The 23,210-nt window shown below is 39.4% G+C and overlaps 1 protein-coding gene across 3 annotated transcripts in view; it reads left to right on the forward strand.

The window, feature by feature from the left end:
* Nucleotides 1-1,068: 1,068 nt before the first annotated feature.
* The window catches only part of B3GNTL1 (UDP-GlcNAc:betaGal beta-1,3-N-acetylglucosaminyltransferase like 1), a 104,475-nt gene continuing 82,333 nt past the window's right edge, over nucleotides 1,069-23,210 (forward strand). For 2 of the 3 annotated variants that reach the window (XM_082293886.1, XM_082293887.1), the window contains exons 1-5: nucleotides 1,069-1,122; nucleotides 4,517-4,633; nucleotides 4,751-4,850; nucleotides 9,939-10,003; nucleotides 18,248-18,313. In XM_082293886.1, coding sequence (XP_082150012.1) covers nucleotides 1,072-1,122; nucleotides 4,517-4,633; nucleotides 4,751-4,850; nucleotides 9,939-10,003; nucleotides 18,248-18,313 — 399 coding nt within the window. In that variant the 5' untranslated portion in view covers nucleotides 1,069-1,071. Of the gene's footprint in view, nucleotides 1,123-1,291; nucleotides 1,347-4,516; nucleotides 4,634-4,750; nucleotides 4,851-9,938; nucleotides 10,004-18,247; nucleotides 18,314-23,210 lie in introns of those variants that run through there. The other variant, XM_082293888.1, reaches the window with a different exon arrangement.

Genomic DNA, 23,210 nt, shown 5'->3' on the forward strand with positions numbered 1-23,210 from the left:
AGTGAAAAATTTGCTTCAATTTCCACAAATTTCAGATCAAGCAGGCTACTACTTGCCCCCATACCTCAGTGTGGGAAATAACTTTGAAAAAGCATTTTAACACTGCTTTGCAGGATTGATCTTAGAGAACAGGTGGGGAAGCGCAGGCAGCATCTATTGAGGAATCAGTGTGAGAGGGAAGAGGTGTGCTAATGTCTTTACAAACAATTCTTTGGGTGAGGGTATGGGGGTTAACGCCTTTGAAATGGGTCTTAATGTCTTTATTAACTTCAAGCAGCAGGTTTGCTACAGAGCCCAGACTGCTTGAAACAGACAAATGGGTCTGCACAAACCCGAATTTCTATCTTTGGGCTAAAATGACAGCTTCAGGGGGGGATATGTGGTAGGCGATTCGGGAAGGCTGTACCTTCCTAGTACCTCAGCCAAGGGGAAAGGAAGAGAGCAGCATACGGCCGGGAGTTTAGGATAAAAGGAGGCTGCATCCTCCAACACCTCGAGAGAGAAAAGCCCGCTGGCATGTGCCCCAGTGGACTCTCTCCCTTCATAAGTCGCAGGACTCCTCTGTCTCCTTTGTGGACGCTGGCTTTTCATGGCGTGTTCTTCCGTTCAGGTGTCTCCTCCACAGCCAGGCACTTCGGAGCCTGGTGCAGCACGGGCAGCCGGCTGTTCTCTGCCTGCCGACTCCCCGGGAGCCCTGCTCTGCCTGCCCTGGGCTCCCCTGCCGCGGGGAGAGACCCAGGGTCGCAGGGAATCGGGGCATCTCACCAGGCTGGGAGCAAACTGGTGCTGAGCGAGCTGGAGAACAAACACTGAGTGCCCAAGTGGGTACAAATCCCACGCCGGGGGTCTCCTCAGGGGCCGGGGCCGGGGCCGGGGCCGGGGCCGGGGCCGGGGCCGGGGCCGGGGCCGGGGCCGGGGCCGGGGCCGGGGCCGGGGCCGGGGCCGGGGCCGGGGCCGGGGCCGGGGCCGGGGCCGGGGCCGGGGCCGGGGCCGGCAGAGCGTCTTCCGGCCGCTCTCGCCTCCGTCTCTGTGGTTGTTCCTCCCGCTCCTCCCCCAGCGGCAGCGGCGGCGATGGCGGAGCCGGGGGCCGGCGGCCGCAGCCCCGAGCCCCCCGTGCAGGTGGTACGTGGCAGGCGGGGCCGGGCCGGGGGTGCCCGTGTGCGGACACGGCAGCTCGGGAGGGGCCGGGGCCGGCCCGGCGGCTCTCCCGGAGGGCTCTGCCCCGGCTCGGTGCCGGCGGGTCCTGCAGCACGGCAGCCTGGGCTCGTTCGGGTACACGGGGTTGGCAGAGAAAGTCGTGAAATCTTCTTACAGCGCTTCCTGCCTTTGTTACTTCCCGTACCTATGTGTGTATATCTATAGTGTGTATATATATATATATATATATATAGTGTGTGTGTATATGTATATTATATATATAATTTTTAATATACGCGCACGTATGTATAAATTATACACATAGACAAATAAATAAAGTTAAATATATAACATATATATCTCTGTCTCTGCCTGTATATATATAAACATAGATAGAAAAATATAGACATATATATGTAATACTTGTCTAGAATGTGTGGGGTTCAGGGAAAACCAGGTAGGGTCACAATGCTCAAATTCAGGTTTGATTCACAGCCCTGTTTCAAGAGTCATATTTGGCTCATAGGCTATGAAACTCCTCTCTTGGATGTTGCTACAAATCAGCCTCAGCTAATGAAATGTTAATTCAGATTCAGTTGTCACTCAAATGACCTTGTAATGCCAAAAGCACATTAGTTGTTTGCAATTTATGTCCCAAATACTCAACATGACTTTGAGAGAGCTTTAGGCATATTTCTGTAGTTCACTGTTTTGGTGGCAGTCTTCAAACACACGAAGGGCTGCTGCAAGGAGAGCTGGAGTAATCATCTGTGCTGGGATTGGGAAGTCGGAGTTGGCATCAACTGGAGCAAAAGGGCACTTGGAAAACCTAATTCTAGATCTCCCTTGTGCCTTAGCAAGGTTGGTGTTTGTCCCTGGAGAGAGGGTTTGTCAGCAATGGCAGAGCTGTAGTTGGTGTTGTTTTGGGACAGAAGAAGCAGACACAGTCTCTGGAGGTTACTGCCAGCTGGTATTTTTGCTATGAGACTGCACCTGGAAGTGAAATAGTGCCCTGGTTCGTGGCTTTCCCCTCTTTAAATGGTCCAAGGAGATTGAATTATTCTGATACAGTCATACAACATTAAAGGCCAATTTATGACTGCCCTGTTGCAACTCTTAAGCCAGGGTATAAATCTAGTGATGAGCTAGGGGAGAAATGAAAATCTAGATTTTTGATTTATCCCCAGACTGAAAATAAACACAGAAAACCAGTAAGCTGAGCAAGAATGGTGGAACCTAAGAAAACTCTAGTATACAACATTGGCAATTCTCTGGGGTGTTAATCCTATTGCTGAGTACAGTTATTTGTGTGGATTTGTTAATTTTTCAGGTTTTACACAGAAGTATCATCAGCAATTCAGCTCTGGGCCTTAGTTTGGCAGGTACCCAGTTCTATATGGTGGTTGTGGTTCTGTAGAAGTAGAATTTGCTCACAGCAATGTGTTCAGGAGCATGTTAATATGTTATGAGCAGTTGAGTTCAGAGCATCTCAGTGCCATCAGGTATTTATGGGTTTTTTTATATGTGCTGCCCTTAAAGTACTGGTTTTTTCTGCTTTCGGTTCAAACTAAACAGGGTGGTCAAACATCAGCTTGCTGTTTTGCTCTGCTGTCCTGACTTAAAACAGGACTACACAACGGAAAAAAAGCAAAGAAGTTCCAGTTTTCCAGCCAATGGCGAGCTAGTTGGTGATGGCTTAGTCAAATTTTTACTAAGTGAATCAGAAAACAAATTGAAAAATAACTGATTTTTCTGGATGTGCAAAACTGCACAAGTTTATATTGTCATTGGAAGAATTGTGGAACCCTTTTTACCTGAATGAATATGCTAGATTGATTGGTATGAATGAGTAGGATCATATTTTAATTGCTATGTCCACATAAAGAATATTAAAATATATTTGAATATAAATTGAATATAGTACTTCAGAATCCCAGATTTTTGCTTATTTTTTGGTCTCAAAGTACTAATCTGAGACAGTTCTGAAATAATCTTTTTTTGTATGTATGTTGTAATTACTGGGTAATCAGTTTCACTTTTTTGTTTGTTTCTCCTTATTTTATTTATTTGTTTGTCTCTCTAAAACACAAGTCAAAGGCCCGCTTTGCTTAAAATTTTAGAGAGCTTCTGTCCTGCTTCGTTTAAGAGCTGTTCCATCATCCTGCCAAAAATCAGGAGGTTCATTCGTTTTAGATGTTTGCTATTTTATTTGGCTGTGAAATGTTGTTGATCATGGTACCCTACACAAGACCGGGTTGTACCTGTGTGTGCACCCTTCAGCATCCAAAAATCTCCCCTCTAATGTGTGCCCCTGTGTGTATTTGCATGATGTACATGTGTTCACATGTCACTAAATCGTGAATAACTCAATTTTAGTACCCCAGTGTTTTGTTTCTTAGGATTCTCACCTGCTCACAAGAGGAATAAATCCTCTCTTTCTTCCAACCATGCATTTGTGGTTACCCCACATAATAAGGAGTTTAAGTTGTGTTTCTAGGGGCTTCTTGAAATGTCCCATGAGACTTTTTATGGGTTACTTAGGCCCTTCAGTTCCCCATCTATAAGTAATTTTAACAGGTACAGACTTGGGCTCTCCCTTTGCAAACACAGCCAGTGCATCACTGGGCTGTTTTCTCAGGCCATTGCATTCTGTGAAGGAAATGTATTCTGAGACACTGAAAGAATTTTGGGGGTTGTTGGCTTTTTAGGGATAATTAGAACAGTGGTAACTGAACAGATAAAGCCCTCCTCTCTGGTTTCTAACCAATTTTAAAATATTTCAGGTATGTTTTCCTGCTTTGTGTACATCTGAACCGAGAGGCTGTAGGAGGAAAGGCTGCAGTTGGAATGGCAGAGTATGGAACTGCATCACAGGTCAACTTCTAATGTGCTTTAGAGCAGTTGTAGGTGGAATAATTTTTAAAAACTTGGCTAGAGCCCAAGGGTCCAGCTGTGTGTATGAGCATCTCCAATTAGGCTTGAAGGGAAATTGATGAGAAAGATGTTTTAATGGAAGGCAGAAGTGAGGAATGCCTTCAGAAATGCAGGAACACTAGAAACAGGTTATGGTGATGGTACAGATGTTTCATTAGTGGGTTTGGTTCAGTGGTCTCTCTTGTTTCCTTGGACTTCTGCCAAAAACCATCTTGCAGAACTTAAAATAATTTAAAAAGAAGCTTGATAGAGAAGAAAGCAAATAATATATTTATAATGAAAATAAAGGTTCTTCATCTACTTTTATATTTTTAAGATGCATTTTTTGGTGAAAGTTAGTTTCAGAAGGATCTGGTACTTCTCCTTTTTAATAAATATGCTGTAAGTAAACAAAAATATGCTTCCTGACATGCATGTGGATCTTTTTTTGGTTTTTTTTTTGTAGTCTATCATTGTGCCTGTTCACAACAGTGAATGCTGGTTGGATGAATGCTTAAAGTCAGTTTGGGAACAAGATTTTAAAGGAACCATGGAGCTGTCAATTTTTAATGATGCCAGTAAGGTGCGTTTCAGACCTTCCTTAAAATACTGTCCATGTAAATACGTCTTTGACTAGAATTTTTGGTTCATTTCACCATACAAATGAAAATAGCTGCATCTGTGTCATGATTTTTTCTAGGATGGTTCAGCTGAAATAATTGAAAAATGGAAGACCAAGTTGGAAGAAGTTGGTGTTTCAGTAATCATTGGAAACAATGATTCCTCTCAGCCTCGGGGTGGTATGTAGCTTAATAGTGATTTTGTGAGAGTTTGGTTCTTATTGCAGGCACCTTCTGATTTTTAGGTTGAAAAGTGTCTTTGTAGCCATTCTCCCTGCAATGGAAAAAAAAAAAAACCAACATTGTTTTCTAGAGCTCTGAAAACTCATTCCAGTTTGAATTTGGCCCTGTTGGTTTGGGCTCTGCAGAATTTGTTTATATGTTCAAGGAAAGAACTTGGCTTAGTGCTTGTGTGCTCTACTCTGCAAAAGCAAAAGAATTTTGTTGAATTGTAGTATACACAATGTTGTTAATGCTTACAGTTTTACTGTGGCTTTCTGATATCTGATTTATCTTCAGGAGACTGGTTTTAAGAAAAAAAAGAAATTAAAAATTCCGTGCATAAAGATTTTAAAAGTAAATGCATATCATTCAGTCTAGTAAAATAGACCCTGAAATAGAAAACAAGTACATTTTTGATATTGCTTCAATGGTCACATCAAAAGAGAGGCTCCAGAAGTTTTGATGTGAGCTAAAATCTCTCACTAAAGTCCTGAGTATTCTCCCAAAGGGCTAAACCAATATATTCAGTGAGCTGCCAGACAGGTGAATGATGTGATCCCCTATTCATTTGCATGCTAATATGAATCACACCCACTGCAGGAGATTACAAACACATCTCTTTTTTCTTTTGCTTGCTTTGGTTGGTTTATGTTTAGGGGGTTTGAGCACAAAAGCTTCTTAAAATGTGAAATAGAATAACGAAAAAATATAAATATAGAATAAATAAATAATAAATATAAATAAATATCGAAGAAATAAATATAAAAATAGAATAAAAGTCAGTTGCTTTTTGAAGAAGCTGTTGTTGAGTGACAGTAAAGTTGGGAGACCACTTTCTGAGTCTGAGTTCTGAGGAAGAACAGCAGGACAAAGGAGGAGCAAGGGGCTCACATTTCCTAGGGGAGCTGTGTAACCAATTTCTGTCATTCTGGACTTTGTTGTAATGCGTAGACACATAGGAATTGTTAAAACCCTGGTTCCAAATTTGTGACTTTGAAGTTACCTCACTTAAAAGTCACACTTTGGAAACACTATAACACAAAATTTGGACAGTTTCTGTTCTTTCACTAAATATCCTGTTTGAAGTGTAAAGAAACTCGGGCTTATCACAGTCTCCTCAAAATGATCTTCATATGCAAAAGCCCAGTTCTGTTTCAGAAAGTTTAATTTTCATCCCCTGTTGAAACACACAAATAAATTGAGAGTTTGTGCACTGAATTCATCTGCAATCTGGCATAGGCCCCTGGCTTTATTTACTGTCATTTCTCCTGACTGTAGGCTTTACATCTGTTTTTAAATAGTTGTCAGACATAGCAATACTGAAGTAACACAGCATAACCCTTACTATAAATATTTTTAGTATTTTAATACCTCTAGCATGAACTGGTGGTGTTTGGACAGTGCAGCTTCTAATATTGGAACTATTGGGCTGCTCATGACAAAAGGCAGACAAGGTTTTTAGAGGGAATTTTTCTCTTTTGGGCAACTGATACAGCTGGAGCTGAGCAAGGTCAAGAATTACTTGTAATCCTGTAACTTTGTCTTCTTTTTTCTCCCCCCTCCACTATTGGGTGATCAGTCTCTTTTCAAAACTGACTTCTTTTAGGAGCTGATGATCAAGGAACTAAGTAGGTTACAATTTCTTAAACAATAATCCCCCAGGTTGTTCATTCTGATACTTAAGATAGTTAGTAATGTTTTTTGTTAATAACATCGTGTTGTGTAACATATTTTCCATTTTTATAAACATTTGCTGTGTCTAAAGTCTTGTTCCTACTAGAGTGTTGTATCAATTGTATATAAACTAGTTTTTGGTTTGCCAGAACACACAAGCAGGGTGGTTTTTTTATATTAGAATTCTGACACCTGTTCACCTTTGCACTTCGGGAAACTGAACCTAAAACTGAATTCCAGTTGTGAACTGCACTGTGCCATTAGGGATAGGTCAGATTATTTTTTGGTTTAGCATGCATTTGCTGGTGTTGGGGTAGCTGGAAACTGAACAGATCTTTAATAAATTGGGGGTGAGAGGGGCAGCTGTGTACTATTTAAATAATAGTGTGAAATGCAGAGTTCTGCTAAAAAACAAACCCAGGCTTATTCATGTGGAAGACACTCTCAGGTCACCATTACAACGAGGATATCTGTGCTTCATGGTTGTTAAATTTTAGAAGCAGGTTACTTGAAATCCATAGTATTTGTTTGCTTTTGGTGATTTACTTTTATTATGTTAAGGACTAGGTACAACTGGAAGGAGTCTTGCCTTTAAAAGAAGATGCTTTGGTACAGAAACAATGTACTAGTCAGGCTTCACATCTTCAACTATTTACACAAGATTAGGATTTATTTCTAATTCTTTTCTAACATGTAAAAGAAAGGGGGGGAACCTAGGAAAAAAGAAAGGGTCACTTGCCTAAAAAAAGGAAACCTTTTTCTTTCCAAGAGTGAGGAATGTTAATATCTCACTGAGGCTTAAGTTTTTACGGCTGTAACTATGGTAACAGGCTCTTTTCACCAAGTAAGCAGGCCTTACAAAACTCAGGGACCTGGCACAAACATTTCATTTTGTTCAGCAGAGTAATATTAAAGAAATTTTTTTACTCATGCCAAACACAGAATTAGTTGTGGTGAAAGAATTTTTAATACCTAGTTTCTTCTATGGGGAGTTATATTTATCTTCTTAATATTTTAAAAAATATGTGTATTTTCTTCTTTGTCTTTCCTCTAAAAGATATCTGGTATATGGAAAACTTCAGGATGGTTTCTGTCATAAACACAGCAAGAAATCTTTTCCAACTCTTTCTCATAACAAATACTAGATATTTCTTGATTTTATTTAAAGTGGTTTATTTGAAAATGAGATCTGAAATATTTCATGGAGTTCATGGAGTAATATAATTGCCATCTTGTAGTTGCCTTTAAGTCTCCTTCACTCTTTTCTTACATTTGTGATTCTGTGTAACTCATCATTGTCTCCTGAAGGTTGTTGAAATATTTGGGTATGTTAATGACAGCACTGAAATGTAATTCCAGGCTGCTTTACAGCTGGTATGGCTTCTCATAGTACTGATGTATTTGATGTTGGGCAAATTTAATTCTGTCCTCCTTTTTGTGCTGTTCTTTTATCTCTTGCTTTACTAGGGCCCTCCACAGAATTGGGGGTTTGCTGCTTTGGCATGTCCAGACCTGTGGACTTGCATCAGTTGTTTCCCACTAAAACTGCTCATGCCAGGATCCAGCTCTGCTGCTGTGGCAGCTCCTGTCTTTGCCAGCTGCTTTTTTACTGCCAGTAGGAAGGAGACTGAGAGTTACTGTATATATGAGATTAGATATTCATAGATCTGTAAAAGGTAGTATGTAAATACCCTGTAAAATAATAAATCCTAAAAACCCATGACAAAGAGAAGTTAAGGTGAGGATTAAAGTACATAAGAAAAAATAACACAATTATAAGGAAGAGCCTTTATTAGCAGTGTTCTGGTGGTAGTTGACATAATGTTCCTTGGAGGCAGTAAGAAATGCAGCCATAAATCTTTTTCTGTACTTGGACAGCTCAGCAAAACAGGCAAGGAGCACGTGCATTACAACTAAGGGAACCTTTGAGCCCAGTTAAATTTGTTTCCTGAGCAAACTTGTATCACATAAAAAGAGAAGAGAGTTACAGTACTCTGCTTTTTTTCAAATGCAAAATCAGAAACTTTATGGATAATGTTATTTAAAATTATTCTGCTCTACTTCATGGTGAGATTTTTTGGCTTTACATTTCCAGTTTTCCCCCTAAAGAGTAAAAACCTTACAGTATTGCATGTCTTCACATCATTTGTTTTGCAAGTCAGGGTGATCTTGCTGGATTCCCTGACTTGGTTCCATAAATACTTCAAAGAAAGCTTAAGTGTTACATATGTGACCAAGTGGAGTTCACACAGCATTTTTCAGACTAACACTGGATATAGTGTGGCCTTTTTTTATAATGCTGCCCAGGGCAAGAACTCAGAGATGAGAATGTTCCTAGGTACACCTTGTCTACCTGCAGAAATGACCCCAGGTAAGCCCTCCTACTTTGTGGATGTATTTCAGTGGTGAACTGAGTTCATCCTGTTGCTGGTTGCTGCAGTCCTATCCTTACCCTGAACTGTGGATTCCTGCTCCTATTTTTCCAGTTCTGCCATTTGTTTGATCCTCCAGAACAGTCATCTTTTCAGAAATTAAGTGACAAAAAAATTTTCTTCTTTGGTTCAGCCTCCTGAAATGAATGAGGTTGGTAAAAAGATTCAGCAAGTGTCAGGGGCTCAGAAACTAAGAGACCCTAGATGCCAGTGTTGTCACTTGTCTGAAGTGACATTTCAGTGTGGTCTCCCACTGATGATACAAAATGTTAAGGTATAAATAAGCCCCCTTTTGTGCTCCATTTATGTATCTCATAAATAAGCCTGCTTTTGCTCCCCTCTGCATTACACATGCCATTACATAAATGAAGGCTTTGTATTTGCAAACTTAATATTTAACAAGCACCAAGGAGCAGAACTTTCCTTGGGTCCTTCTGATAACTTGGTCCCCTGATGGGAAGAACAGCAGTTTCTGGTTCCTTCTCTGCCTCTTTTATGATTTGTTGGTATTTGTTAGGACTTAAAAGATGAATGTATGTACAGCCAAGGGTTTTCAGCATCTGCTCTTTGCAAGGAGTTGGACTAGATGACCTTTAAAGGTCCTTTCCAGCCCAAACCATTCTGTGATTCTACAAGCTGAGGTTCTGGATATAAATCCTGCCCTCTTCAAGATCTATATTACATATTGTGTCTTTTTGGAGAGCTAGCAAAAGTAGTCTTATTCTAGTTGATTGTAGAATTCTGGTACTCAGAGAAGATGACTGACATAAGCATCCTATTTAAATATTCACAAATTACCTTGCTTTAAATATGGAAAAATTGCATACATTATCTGATACTGATTTTTGTATTTTCTTTCATCTGTTTCTCACTTTATTAAGATTTTAAAAGATACAACAGCAAAAACTTCCCCATATTTTTATCTTTGCTTTCTCAACAGTTGGATTTGCTAAAAATCAAGCAGTGATTCAGAGCTCAGGAACCTATCTCTGCTTTCTGGATTCAGTAAGTTCATGCTTTTTGTCTAACTTGGTTTTGTCAGTGTAATTCTTTCCTTTTTAATGGAGTTGTTGGTTTGCTGAAAGACAAGCTGCTTAAAGGTGTTTGGTTGTTAAATGTGCTGGTTACTATTTATGGCTGTAAAGTTGTATTCCAACCTGTAGAAAGGCTTACATCATTCTTTGATTATATCAGATTTCACAAGCTGTAGTGAACAAGGCTGGGCAAGGTTGGTATTCAGGTGTTTTCAGGATTTTTCTTTCCCACATTCTTCAGAAAATTGTACTGATGAGAAACTAAGAGCTAATCTACTGGCTTTTTGATGCAAAATAGGAGAGGTCTCACCTTCCATCTTGAATTTTTATTTTTCCTGTCCTTTGTTGGATATCTTCTGTGAAGCCATTCAGCTCACTACCCCACAGATAAGGATCTCACTTTGTGTAGCTGAATATGCAGGGAGTGGTTTCACAAAGGTGCCCAGCTGAGCTGAGGAGTGGGGCCATGTGCTGGGAGCAGGCAAGAAGAGCAGGACCTTCAAGGCTCACTGATCTCATGTAATTTCACCTGAAGATTGATATTTTTTTTTTTTTTCCCCCTCTGAATTGGAACTGAGCTGTGAGTTAGGGTAGTACAGGATGAACTGGCTGCTGACAGGGTAGGTTTTCAGATAAAATTCAACTTAGTATTATGATTGTCTGTGCTTGTTAAAAAGTGTTGTGAGGGCAGGTATGTCAACTCTACAGCCTTTCTCAGGTTTTAATTAGGGAAATCTTTCAGTTTGCACACTCCACTTGCTTTGTGGCTAGATGGAAGAATATTTTTTTTGTTCATGTGTTAAAATTTTGCGATTTTTGTGATATTTTGTTAGTCAGTGATGCTGTTTACATATCTTAAAAAAAAAAAAAACAACTTACTTATGATTTGCAGAGTTTGGGTATTCCAGGCTTGGACAGATCCCACGTTGCATTCTAGGGAGTCTGTAGGATGAAGTTTGCTGGGTCCATGTGTACATGAGTGAGAAATTAATCTACCCTTGTCCCGTGGAGCTTCATACCTTCTGTCTCAAATATGTATAGCATGATGTGCTGAAGTAAATTGTGGGTTAGTCTCTCTTTTCACTCCATACAGATCTAGTTGTTTGTAAATCACTAGCAGTAAACTAGAAAATCAGGTTCTCTAAATGAACTTAATTCATATTTTTACAGTGATTCTTCAGAATTCTCAATTTGTTATATACTATATATTATACACCTTCATGCTGCTGTGTTGTTTCTCTTGGCTGACTAACCATTGCAGGAAAACAAAACATCAGGGAAGCAAATTAAAAATTATTAAGGAATATAACTGGTAATGATACTGTATTTCTGCAGTGTTATCATTAGCATAAGTTTATATTTAGTATTAGCAAGAATTACTTGAAGTGAGTTGAGGATTTTATGATTTCCAGTGTGGATAAGCTGAGGAGAAGTTACCAAGATATTCTGTTCTATGCATTTCCATTCCTTCTTCAAAACAGAGGCATTCTGGACTACCAGAAGCCCAATCTTGCTACAAAAGAAATATTAAATGACTGGCATTACTTAAATGTATTTTCTACTGTCTCTCCTTGTGACTACCATGTTTTGCTGTAAACAGATCAGAGAAAATAAAATGGATGTGGAAACGGCCCCAAGTCCAAAAGTTGCTCAGTGTTTTGTCTGTAGTTAGTAAATGTTGTGTGATAATAGCTGGAACACAGATGTTGCCAGCTGTTTAGCAGCTCTGCTTCCACACACCACCTACCTTCTTCATTTCAGCCACCAATCCAGTATCCAGCTCTCTAGGAAGGAATGTTGATATCAGCCTTTTGGAATGTGCTGTGCTAATGCCAAGGAATTGACCTTCAGAAGTGCAGCCACAATTTCAGGTTTGCTACAGGTGGATGTGGGGAGGAGTGGGGCTGAGGCTGTAGTTTGTGCACATTACAAACTGGTGGAGAAATACACCCGTGGCTTTTAGTGCATTCCTTTGTCTTCTCTGAGTGAAATGAATGGATGAGCATATTTGGGAGCATCTTTGGAAGTACTGTTTCCAGCAAGACTGTTTTTGCTTGCCATTCCAGCTGGAGTCAAGCTGCTCGTGTTATGTCTCTCAACACAGATTTGTGAGGACAACAAACTGGGAAGAAATGTAGGAAAAAAAAGGTTACAGATCTCAGAACTGTCAGAATTTGATCAGCCTTTTCGAGTATGAAGTGGCAGCTGTTTGACTAGCAGCTATTGTGGAGGTTTTTTTACTCTGATTGTTGTTACAGATTTCACCTCCAAGCTAGTGAGGCATTTTTTCCCCCGTGGGAAAACAAGTAGAAAAATTGAAGATACTTAACACGTTTTTCATATATAACATTTATAGTATGGGAAAATGAGAGCTAATTTTGCAAATACATTTCACTGTTAGCTTTTCTTCTTCAAATTGTCTCCAGTTATGACTTTATTTACCAGTTTCGTTGTAGTGTAGCTGTAGTTTGTCAGTTCTCTGGGGTGGTGCCATCTTTGTTAGAAGCATTTACCCAGTTGTAGCACAGCAGAACTCTTTCACTAAAAATTCTGCTTTGAACTGCTGTTTTCATTGACACGCACACAAACATGCCTCTACTTGTCTGAAACTGTATTTCTTTAAAAAGGATCATGCTTTCATTTCATCCTAATCATCTGTGTAGTTTCCAATTATTTCAGGTTTATTCAGTGTGTTGTTGGAGAGCTCCTGACTGTTAAAGAAGGAACATAAAAATGGGTCCTTTTTTGACCTGCAATGTTTCAAACCCAGTCATATTCACTTGAGTCCTTGACAGGCTTGCTTTAATCCTTTGAAAGGCTCCCTTGGCAGTGTATCATGATTTCAGAGATTCTCAGGCAGCTCAGAGACGTGACTCTAAACCATGTTGCTACTGTGTCACTGCTTGCTAATAGTCAAAAATGCCGTGGGGACACAGATAAGTTTTATTCACCAAAAATGAGGGTGAACCACACCAGATTTGTCATTCCCGTGATGGAATCGGCAGCTGCTGACCTGTGCCTTTTGGTCTGTATGATTTAAGTTAGGAATGGTGATTCTTAATTGCTGTGAAATTCCATGTGTTCCTTGAGGTTCAAGTTGGAACCCACCTCGCTGAGGGTATTGCTAAAGGCCTCGGAGGAAGGTGCTTGGACCTTCACTAGCCAGATGTGGTAGATGTGTCAGGCACGTTGAGTTATAAACAGCTTGTTTTTCCAGCCTCTGTAACTTCCTGGGTTTGGAAGCATGGATTTCCTCTTAGCTGCCATTATACATTACAGGCAGTAATAAACTTCTGAAATATTCCTCCTTTCTTTCAAATTGACATCTGTATTTCTTAGGAAATGAAGATGTGATCAGACTTCATGGATTTCCTTTTTTTTGTTGTTTAACATACTCTTCCTTGGGAACTTCATCCTCTGATTCAAAACCTGAAATAAGCTGTTACTCCAATAGCAGGTGTGTGGATGTAGTGGTGAACTCCATTACCAGAAGAGTTGTCCATGTTTCCTAATCACTAATGAGCCCCAAAAAATTAAAATATGAGTGTTTGAAGGCATCATTCCTATCGTTGTTTTGTAAAGATGTGCTTGCATTAAAACCAGATTAAATGCCTCTGTCTGGTATGAAATGTTATTTTTCTGTTTCATAAATGAAGAAGCAAACCTTCAGAATCTGGTTGCCATAACCTCTCCCAACATGTGTCTTCATCAGTTTAGTAATTAAAGAGGGCTTTTGGAATTGCTGGTGAAGCTTTTCCTCTTATCTGAGTTTACTGGCTTTGCTCCTGAATACCTTGTGAGTTACCTGCTTTGCTTGACTGCCAAAACAACATTTTTTTCAGTGATCTAATTGTGAGAAAAATCAAAGGTGATCTCCAGTGACCACTGAAAAGCAAGATATGGAAAGGCATATGTCTGCATTTCTTGAATAAATGCACCAAGGTGGGAGCTGCTTCTACAGCAAAAGTTCCCTGACCAACTAATAGTGATGCTTAATTAAAAGATTCCATGAAAAGATTGTGAGGCTCACAAGAACCGCCACATAGATCTTTCCATGTTTGTTGCTATGCTCAACAAAAGAAAGGTGCTCAATGAAGTCAGCTTCTTAAATTTGAAGTGTTTTCTTTGTTGTGCCCTTTTTTCTCATTTTAATTTGGGAGTAGAAACAGAAATGTAGTGGCTTTTTCTATGATCTTGCAAGTACTGACAGATCATTAGTCTCAGGTGATTTGTGGGTGCCATTTGAGTGCCTGGCTCTAATGAGCTTGATAGTGTGGGGCTGCTTCAAAAACCAGCCACTGGAGAAGTGCCTGGGATCAGAGTATTTCTTTCAGAAGAGCTGTTGACAGGCCAGTTTTTGGAGGTCCCAGGCATTTCACTTCCCTGGTTCAAGGAGCTGGACTGAACAATAGCAAAGAAAGATTTTTTTTTTTTTTTCCCTTTAGTCTGAGCAGGTGCAGGATAAGTGAATGGAGCATTTGGTGAATTGAAAGATGTTGGAGGTGCCATATTGTTGCTCAGTGAGTGAAACATTCCTGCTGGTGTTGCTCCTGGGTGTATTTTGCATGTAAAAGCTGTAATGGAGGGAAGGTGCTGTTGTCACCGGGGTGGAGTGTGTCAGCTCTCAATCCATTTTTTCTGTTTTGAGCAGCCAAATATGAAGGACTTTGGAAAAGTTGGAGATATTGAGTCTGTAATGTGAGCTTGAGAAAGCACCTCAATACTGAGCTATAATTAATGATTTGTTTTCTGTGAATTTGTCCTTGGTTGCAAAAAGTAGATGTGTATTGTGCATTGAGTTGTAGATTTTATTTTACTTTCTGAAGTGCAGAACCACTGACTTTTAAGGGAAAATGATGAAGTTACCACTGTGGAGCCCAGTGTGGTCCACACAAGCCAGCTGTTGTATTCCAAATATATGATTAGGGAAAGCATGCATTTATATAGCATTTATTTTAAATTTCTTTTATCTTGTCCATTCTTTCCTTGGGGGAAATGTCCCTTCATCCTGTCTGCTGTATATCTGCTAGGGGATAACTATTAGAGACTTCCATGTGAACAGAGAAAATTGGATTTCATTGAAAACTTCTGTTTTATTAAAATTATTTTTCAGTGTAAGGCACTGCTATTATTGTTGTTTTGCCTACTCTCACCTAGGAGACAGAAACCAACTAAATATACTTCCCTTTTTGGTACAGGCCCTTTTTTCTTTTTATGTCTGAATTGAGTTACATATAATTTGGGAAGTGTTTGTCTGATTGCTGAGGTTTTGTTCTCAGTTTTAAGCAAAAAAAAAAAAAAAAAAGACCAAACTCTGCCTGTAGAACTTGAAGTCTGGCAACACATTTGCTGAATTCAATATCATAAGTGCAACAGCTTTGATAGAATATTTGTGATTGCATAATGTACAGTTGGGTAAAATATTTTACCACTTTACTTGTTTAGTAACTGTGTTACTAAAATTCCATAAATGCTTGCCAGTACAGTGCATGGTTGGGCCTTTCACTCCCATCAGTGGCCTCTGAAGCTGAACATTTTTTTAAGGTGCCCTTAATTTGTCATATAATCATTTTGGTTTTTAAATACTGGTCTTAAATCCATCCAGGTTCCTTAAGATTATTTCACTATAAATACATTCTGGTTTCTACTTCATGGTTACCTTTCCAGTCATCAATAGTGAAGAATCTGCTGAAGTTGGGATTTTGCAGTTACCTTTCTTGTAGCAACCTGAATCCAAGAAAGCTGAATGATGGTTGGGTCTCAGCTTTGTCTGGGCTGTGATTTATATTTTGTGCTGTTCTTCCTCATCACCCAACTGCTTTATTATTGTATTTGGGATTATGTCCTAGACTGTTATATTTGGTTTTTTCCCCCCTTCTTTCTTTCTCCTTCCACGAACTCAGAAGGTCTCACAGAGCAATGCAACAGAGCAAGTGCAGTGTCTGTGTAAAGCTGTTAATAAAAAAATGAGACAGAATTATTAAAAGAAATAAAGGTCATCCAGGGTAAGAGTTCATAGAGTTTTCCAGCATTAGAGAACAAAGCTGTATTAATAAAAAGAGGGATTTAGAAGTTTTTGTGGTTACAGTGCCCCCTCTTTAGCTGCAGTTTACAGAATACTGATGCTCTCTGATAGCCTAAGCCCCAGATCTGTAGATGTGTGAGTTTTGCCAATAGCATCAAAATGACACAGTGTTTTCTTAGGGGAACGAGGCCATTCCTGTCAAATTGTGTGGTTATGAAAACATGACATCGACCTCTTTGGTGCATAGGTTATTTTAATTTGGTTTGAATGCTTTCCATGCTGATTTAACCTTTTTAAATCAAGTATATTATTTTTCATCTTCATGAATGTAAGAGTTCTCTCTGTTGTGTGGGATCATGAACAGTGAGATCTTTTAGCACAAGAGCATATGTTGTATCTGTAAAAGATGAGGGTGACATTGTTCTAAGCATTGAAATTCCTGGCTTTTTAGGGGATTTCTTTTTCTTTTTTTTTTATTTATTTAACAGGAAGATATCTAAGGATCCTTAGCAACTTGTAAAGGAGTGAACAAAGTTCAGTTAAAATATAGCTGCTATTGCTTGTTTGAAAACCAGGTTTTAATTTACAAAAATCAGCTCTGTATTTGGCATGAAGAAATAGGATTATGGTTCTTCTTGTGGGAAATAGGGTAAAGGTTTTATTGGAACACTTGCTTGATACTGGAATTCTGGTGCCTTATTGATAAAGCAAATTAGATGGTAAATAATATCATTGTAGTTTTGAAGTCAGTCATGAGAAAATCAGAAGGGGTTTTTTCACTCTGTTGGCTTTGAAAATCACTAACAGCTGTCATGCTTAGTACTAAACATATCCTAAATGCAAAATACAGAAGAATGCTTTTGACAACATAGTCCTCCCGTCCTTTATAAACTTATGTGTGATTAAGGGTCAGTTTTATTATTATTTTTCTTTATCTTTAACCTTGAATTGTATTAAGCAGTTGGATCTACTTCTGAAACTTTTTTTATCATACATTGTTTTGATAAAACTACAGTGGCACCTTTATAGCAAGGTCATTCAACTCTTCAAGCTGTAGATATTTAAGCACCAATATATTTTTTGATGCTGTTGACTTGATGGGAAGTTTTAATGTGAAAGTTGTTGGAAATTCAATATTAAGGGTTTGTGCTTTAATAGGAATCTGAGAATGATTTCAGTGCGAGGAACTGTTAAAAGAATGTCTGTAGAACAGGAATTCAGGGCTCCTTTGAACTGTGTTTGCCTGATAAGTTTATTTGGAAATACTCGGAGAAGAAATAGGCTGTGTCAGCTTTAACCAGCATCTAAAAAACACTGATTCTTTAAGAGGGAGGAAATATGGCACCAACATGGAAAAGAATATAGGTAGAAACCTCAGGGGCCTAAATTTAGGGAAGAAAAATTGTGCTGCAATTTCTATAGAATGTAAAATCACAGTCTAGGAAGGATTTAATTTTGAACAGAAAAAAATACAATTTTGAAAGGAATCTCTCCTCGCAGTTCAAGGCAGGATAGCAAAGTTACTGACTCTTCACAAAACAACCTATCTTTTTGTATGTAAATAAAACAGATTTTTGTGCTACACATGAAAGAAGTGTTAACATGAAATTTAAATCTAGGTGGTGTGTTTTAAAGCCAGTGTCAATGCTAATGCATTTTATGAGTGTGGGTACTTCCCTTTTTCCCTTTTTCTTAGAATTTTATCATTTCACAAGTACTAGATTTTGCGCTCCTGAAATATGACATATTTTTAGATCTAGAGACCAAAGGCTTTTCATTTTCAGTGGAACAAGGTACAGCCAGACTGCAGAAAACATTTCCTCATATTGCTGTGTCTCAGATCTCATGGCTTTAGCTGAGGTTAGTTCCTTGTCCCTACACTGCCAGTGCTGCTCTGGGAGTTGAGAAAGAGTTGCTGAGTGTCTTGAGAAATAACCATTAAGTGTGTGGGTGCCTGTGGATGGGTGTTGAGATCACAGCACCGTTGTCACGTCGTAGTTTTGATCACTTCCAGCTCGAACAGCTTCGAGTTTAATCCACAAAAAGTGTGAAGTCTCTTAATATCTGTTCCATTTGCATTTCTGACTGCAAGCCAGTAAAATGATGTTAATTTAGCAACATATTCTAATGTGTGTCAGTACTGTACTGTGACCCTTTTTATGTTCAGTAACAGTGTGCTATTTATTCCAGGATGATGTGATGATGCCACAGCGGGTTAGGCTGCAGCACGAAGTTGCCATTCAACACCCAAACAGTGTGAGTACTTTTTTCTTGTGTGTATTTCTGGGTTTTTCTTTGACAGAGTTCCGGATACATCTTTAAAAGGATATGAAAATTTCACAGTGGGGCTGGTGGAGGCAAAGCAATAACCAGTGTATTCTTTTCCTTTATTTTTAATCCTTGCACTGAATAGGAGCTTTGATTGAACTTCTTTTCTTCCTTTTATTTTCTCTGTTCAGAAAACCATATCTCATTACAACAGTTGATACTCTTTTGCAAATAAGTATATAGGTTTGGTTAATGTCTGTAAGCTAAAGGAGAATGCCTTTTTTATGTAGCCCTTCTAAGTCGTGTGAAAAGCTGCAAAGGATTGGCTACAGTTATGGTTTATCTGCTTTTAATAATTAAAAAACTGTAAACCATAGGGAATTATGGGTTGTTGCCACTGATGAACTGGCCTACAGTTCAGCTGATGTTTCTCTCTGTGTCTGCCTGCAAAAGAAAACATCATTAGAATTCCATTCTTTATTCCTGTGAAATAAACTGTCAGGAATATTCTGTGAGAGTTTTTCTCTGATCTGTATGACTTGGGTTTTATATGATTTTCTGTGATTAGGGTCAGTATTCTTTAGAGAGAGTTTGTGCATGTGTTCTACTTATCCAAAGATTATATATAAATAACTTGTTATGGCAGTTAATTTATCAATACTATTGACAAAGATATTCCTTTATAAACATGAAAACTGAGTTTGTATTCCTATCAGCAACATTCAGCAAAATCAGCCTTGTTGTTTTCACATCTCTGACATTTTTTCTTGTGATAGTTATTTCAATGTGCAAGAGGTTTCTGGAAAGGAAAGGTCGATTGACTTGGTCTGTCACAAAGGTGTTTCCTGCAGGTGTCTGAAGAAAACACACAATTTTAGGATTATTGCTCTCTGTCAGCTAAACACCTTTTGAACTTTTCCTCCAAAACACACTTGCTTCAAAGTAGAGATGATTGCAGTCTTTTTAGCTGAGGAATGTCTGCCAAACAACCTGCTGCTTAGTGCTGGGATGTGTACCTGCTCATCACACCACCTGTACTAGGGCTCTTCTGAAATCTGATCATCCTTACAATGTAATTTATTAAATTATAGCTTTAATAGTACCTGAGTAGCAGTTAACCCACCTCGCATTACAAACACAATAAAATGATAAATGGAAAGTTGTTTTTGTTCTGATATCAATCAGGTAATGTAATTCTGTAGTCAGAAGCCAAAAACCAGAAAGGCAAGTTGATCCAGTATGCTTGTTTTATGGAAATTAGTGCTAAGAGCTATCATATTTCTTGGTTATATGGCTTCTATAGATGTCAACTAAGACTTTTTAAATTAGACTCAATTCAGCTAAACAGTCTGTAGTCTTTTTAGAAAAGACTTGAACTGTTTTGTTTATACTCTGTTGTCCTTCAGTGCCCAACAGCTTCCAGTATGAACTATTAAATGACAATTAAACAAGAAATAAAGAGGACCTGAGTAGACTGAAGGGTCTTTGTGATCTGTTCTAAGCAACACAAGCTCGTTGGTGCCATGCTCTAAATTCATATAAATTTATGGTCCTGTTTCACTGTGATGCTTGTGGTGGCCTGGCCTTGGCTGGGTGCTGTCACTGCTCAGAAGGACAGGGTGGTGGGAGAAAGAGAAGGTGAAAGAACTCGTGGGTCAAGATAAAGGTAATTTACTAAAAGCAAAGGAATAGACCTTTGGTCAGTTTGGATCAGCTGCCCTTAGTGCCACCCCAAGCCCTTGCCCACCCCAGCGTCCTGGAGAGCAGGAATGTTGGAGACACAGCCTTGGTGCTGTGGGAGCAGGAGCCAGACCTGGTGTGTTACCAGCACACAGCACTGGGAGGGCTGTCGTGGGCAAAATTAACTGTATTTCCACCAGACCCAGCACATTTTCCATGTTACAGGTATAGAAAATATGTGGAATGCCTGTGTGGGGTACAACCTTCTTGGGTTAATGTTGGGTCTTACAGAATTCTTAATTCAAAGGCCTGAAGGGGAAAGGGGAACATATCCAGCTGTTTCTGGTGGGCAAATAGATCAGTTTGCTCCAGAGCCCCTCAATAGTTCTGACACAACTTTGAGAAAAGTTGACCTGGGCACAAATCTACTGACCAGTGTCCAGGTGGACTTCTGTTCTTAAAAGAATGATCTCTCTGCTGTCCTCAGAATAATCATGCCATTCAATTTTCTGGCCTTGGAAGATGTTTGGGGATGTTTGAATGAAGTTTTGTTCTGTATTTGAAGTTCTGGCCTGGCTTCAATCAGTCTGATAAACCAGAGTAGGTGGAGGGGCAAAAAAAAAAAAAAAAAAAAAAGGCAGAAGGTTGAGAAATGCCTGTGAAGCAGTGAGCTTTTTTGGTTTGTTCCTGAAATTCTAATTTGCAGACTTGCACTTTCCACTGTTTTGCAACTTCTCCTGACCTGGATTTTTGACTTTATGTAGTCTCAATATACTTTCAGAAATTTTATTCCTTATCCTCATTGTTACTGGGAGTCAGATTTGAAGACCAGTGTTCCCAGTGGGCCCTGATATTGTTGGCTTCAGTCTGCTGTTGTTTTTGTTGTTACTGTAGATCTACAGGTAGGAAAAGTCTCCAACTTTCTCCACCAAGAGAAATCTCCCAGGTCCTAATTAATCCCTGAGGTTCTTCCTCTTTTGTGTTACTCTTAAATACAAATTGCCTTACTCTGACTTGGAGCCTGGTTACTAAACAGCAGAACCAAAGATACCAGATGCCTCTGGGATCTTCCCAACAAGTTATTCTTTAAAGAAACCTGTGTCCCCATCTCTGAAAAAGCGAGAAGCTTGCCCCAGGCTCCGGTACTGGAACACAGCTGAAGTAACAGCAGCAGCCTTTGTGTCTCATTTCCCGTATAGACTACTTAATTGTGCTTTAAAGAGCAAGTTAATTTCTATTCTCTTAAGCTGCTCTTATCTGGAACACTTCTTTTAAAAAAAGGCTTGCAGGGTGGAACTGTTCTGTCCTTGGAAATGTTCAGAGTGCAGGATTTTGGCTCTCAAAATACAAATCACTAATACATTGTGCTTTTTATTAACAGCAGCTCTCCATGACTGCTGTCACCTTGTCCTCTGATGACTATTTTACATCATCTCTAAGTCCTGTTGGCATGAATTCTATAAATAGACACTCTCAGAAGAAACAAATTTTTGAGACTTTGTGTATTTACACTACAAATTCTTAAATTCTGCTTAAGAAATATAAGGCTCAATGCAAATCCTGACTCTCAGCAGTTGTGAAGCTCAGGGACATTGTACTGCCTGTTAATAATGTAGTGGTTCTCATCCCTCTGGCACTGATTGCCCACGTGCCCTCACGTTACACTGTGCACAAAGGTGCCTTCAAATGGCCCCTGCTCTGCTCAGAAAAAGGAGGACTTTGTCAACAGAGAATGTGCAACTCTTCTTAAAATTTCTCACTCTAGTTTTTGTCCCTAGAAGCTGCATCTATCCCATTTATCCAGAGTAAGCCAGGTGTTGCTTCTTTACCAACCACAAAACATATATGCTTTGTCGGCAGCTAATGAGTGGGAAGATTTGAGATTCTATTCCCCTTAATTCTGAAAAAGTCATGCCTTCATATCTTATTTTATATAGGCTTGTGTTCTTCTGGAGGAGATCCAACCTTGTGTACATACTAGTGTTCTATGGAACAGCATTTCTGAGTTTGGAGTAGCCCAGGAAGTTATTTCCCAAACCACACACACTGTGCAGTCTTTCACTCTGCCTCACATTTATTCTGTTATTTAATTTCAACAGAGTAGTACCCTCTGAGAACTCCCAAAGCTTTTTCTTTCAAGGAGAGAGGGGAATGCCAGAGAGATCTGTTCCCTGGGTGTCTTGTTGCTGGCTGCTTCCAGAAGGCCCTGCTCTGGGCATGCTGAAGGAAAATCACTGGATCTGAGAACAATCTTGGAGACTGTGAGTAACATTAAAGAGCTTATAACATAGCTAAACTTTTCCTCACGGTCTCCCACCTCAGTGAGAAAACAACAGAGTCAGAATGTGGGCAATAGAAATATTATTTCCTCTTGTTTTCACTGGCTCAATAGGAGGTGAATCAGTACCAGTGTCACAGTGAATACCTTTGTATTTGTTGTGAAATTACTATCCTCTGTCTCAAACAGGTAGGATACCTGAGCATGTGAGAGAACATGAATATACCATTTGCATTTCTTCAATGAGCAATTCTCACTATTTTGCATCTCTAAAGCAGATTTTTGGCATATTCTGTAGCTCGGATTTAGCTCAAGAGCAGCAGTGCCTAAAGCCATTTTTATCTATTGCATTATCTGCCTGTGTTAACCAACTGCCTGAATTCTGCATATCTTTGATGGTTAATGTGACTCTGAGATAGTTGATTGGATCGAGTGAACTTGAACAATGCCTGGGCTGGTGGCTCACAGACCTGTTCACCTGCCCTGGGAGAGCTGAAACAAAAGTTGCACAATCGGCCAATGGATTGGAGAAATCCACAGATGAATCAGAGCTGAGCTGCTCCTTTCTTTGAGACATTGGCTGCTTCCCTCCCACCCCTACTGAACTTCACAAATTAACTACATTTAGAAGTTAAGGGGTGGGGTTTTTTTTCTTTTTGGTCTGGAAACTTTTTTTTTTTTTTTTTTTTGGAAATTCATAATCTAATAATTTTTTTTTTCCTCATCTCACTGTACCCTGTGCTGTTCTGCTTGTCGGGACATGTCACACCTTTCTGCCATGTGCTAAAAAGACTGTTTTTTCCTCCCTCCCTTACAGAGAACACTAGCTGGAATGATATCGTTATTTTCTTGTGGCTAAAATGATCAGATCCAGCTGATTCTGTAATTTTGTGGTGTGGAAAGACTGTGAGTGTAAGTGAGGCTTTA

Source organism: Coloeus monedula (assembly GCF_965178545.1).
Source record: "Coloeus monedula genome assembly, chromosome: 19".
NCBI classification, from domain to species: Eukaryota; Metazoa; Chordata; class Aves; order Passeriformes; family Corvidae; genus Coloeus; species Coloeus monedula.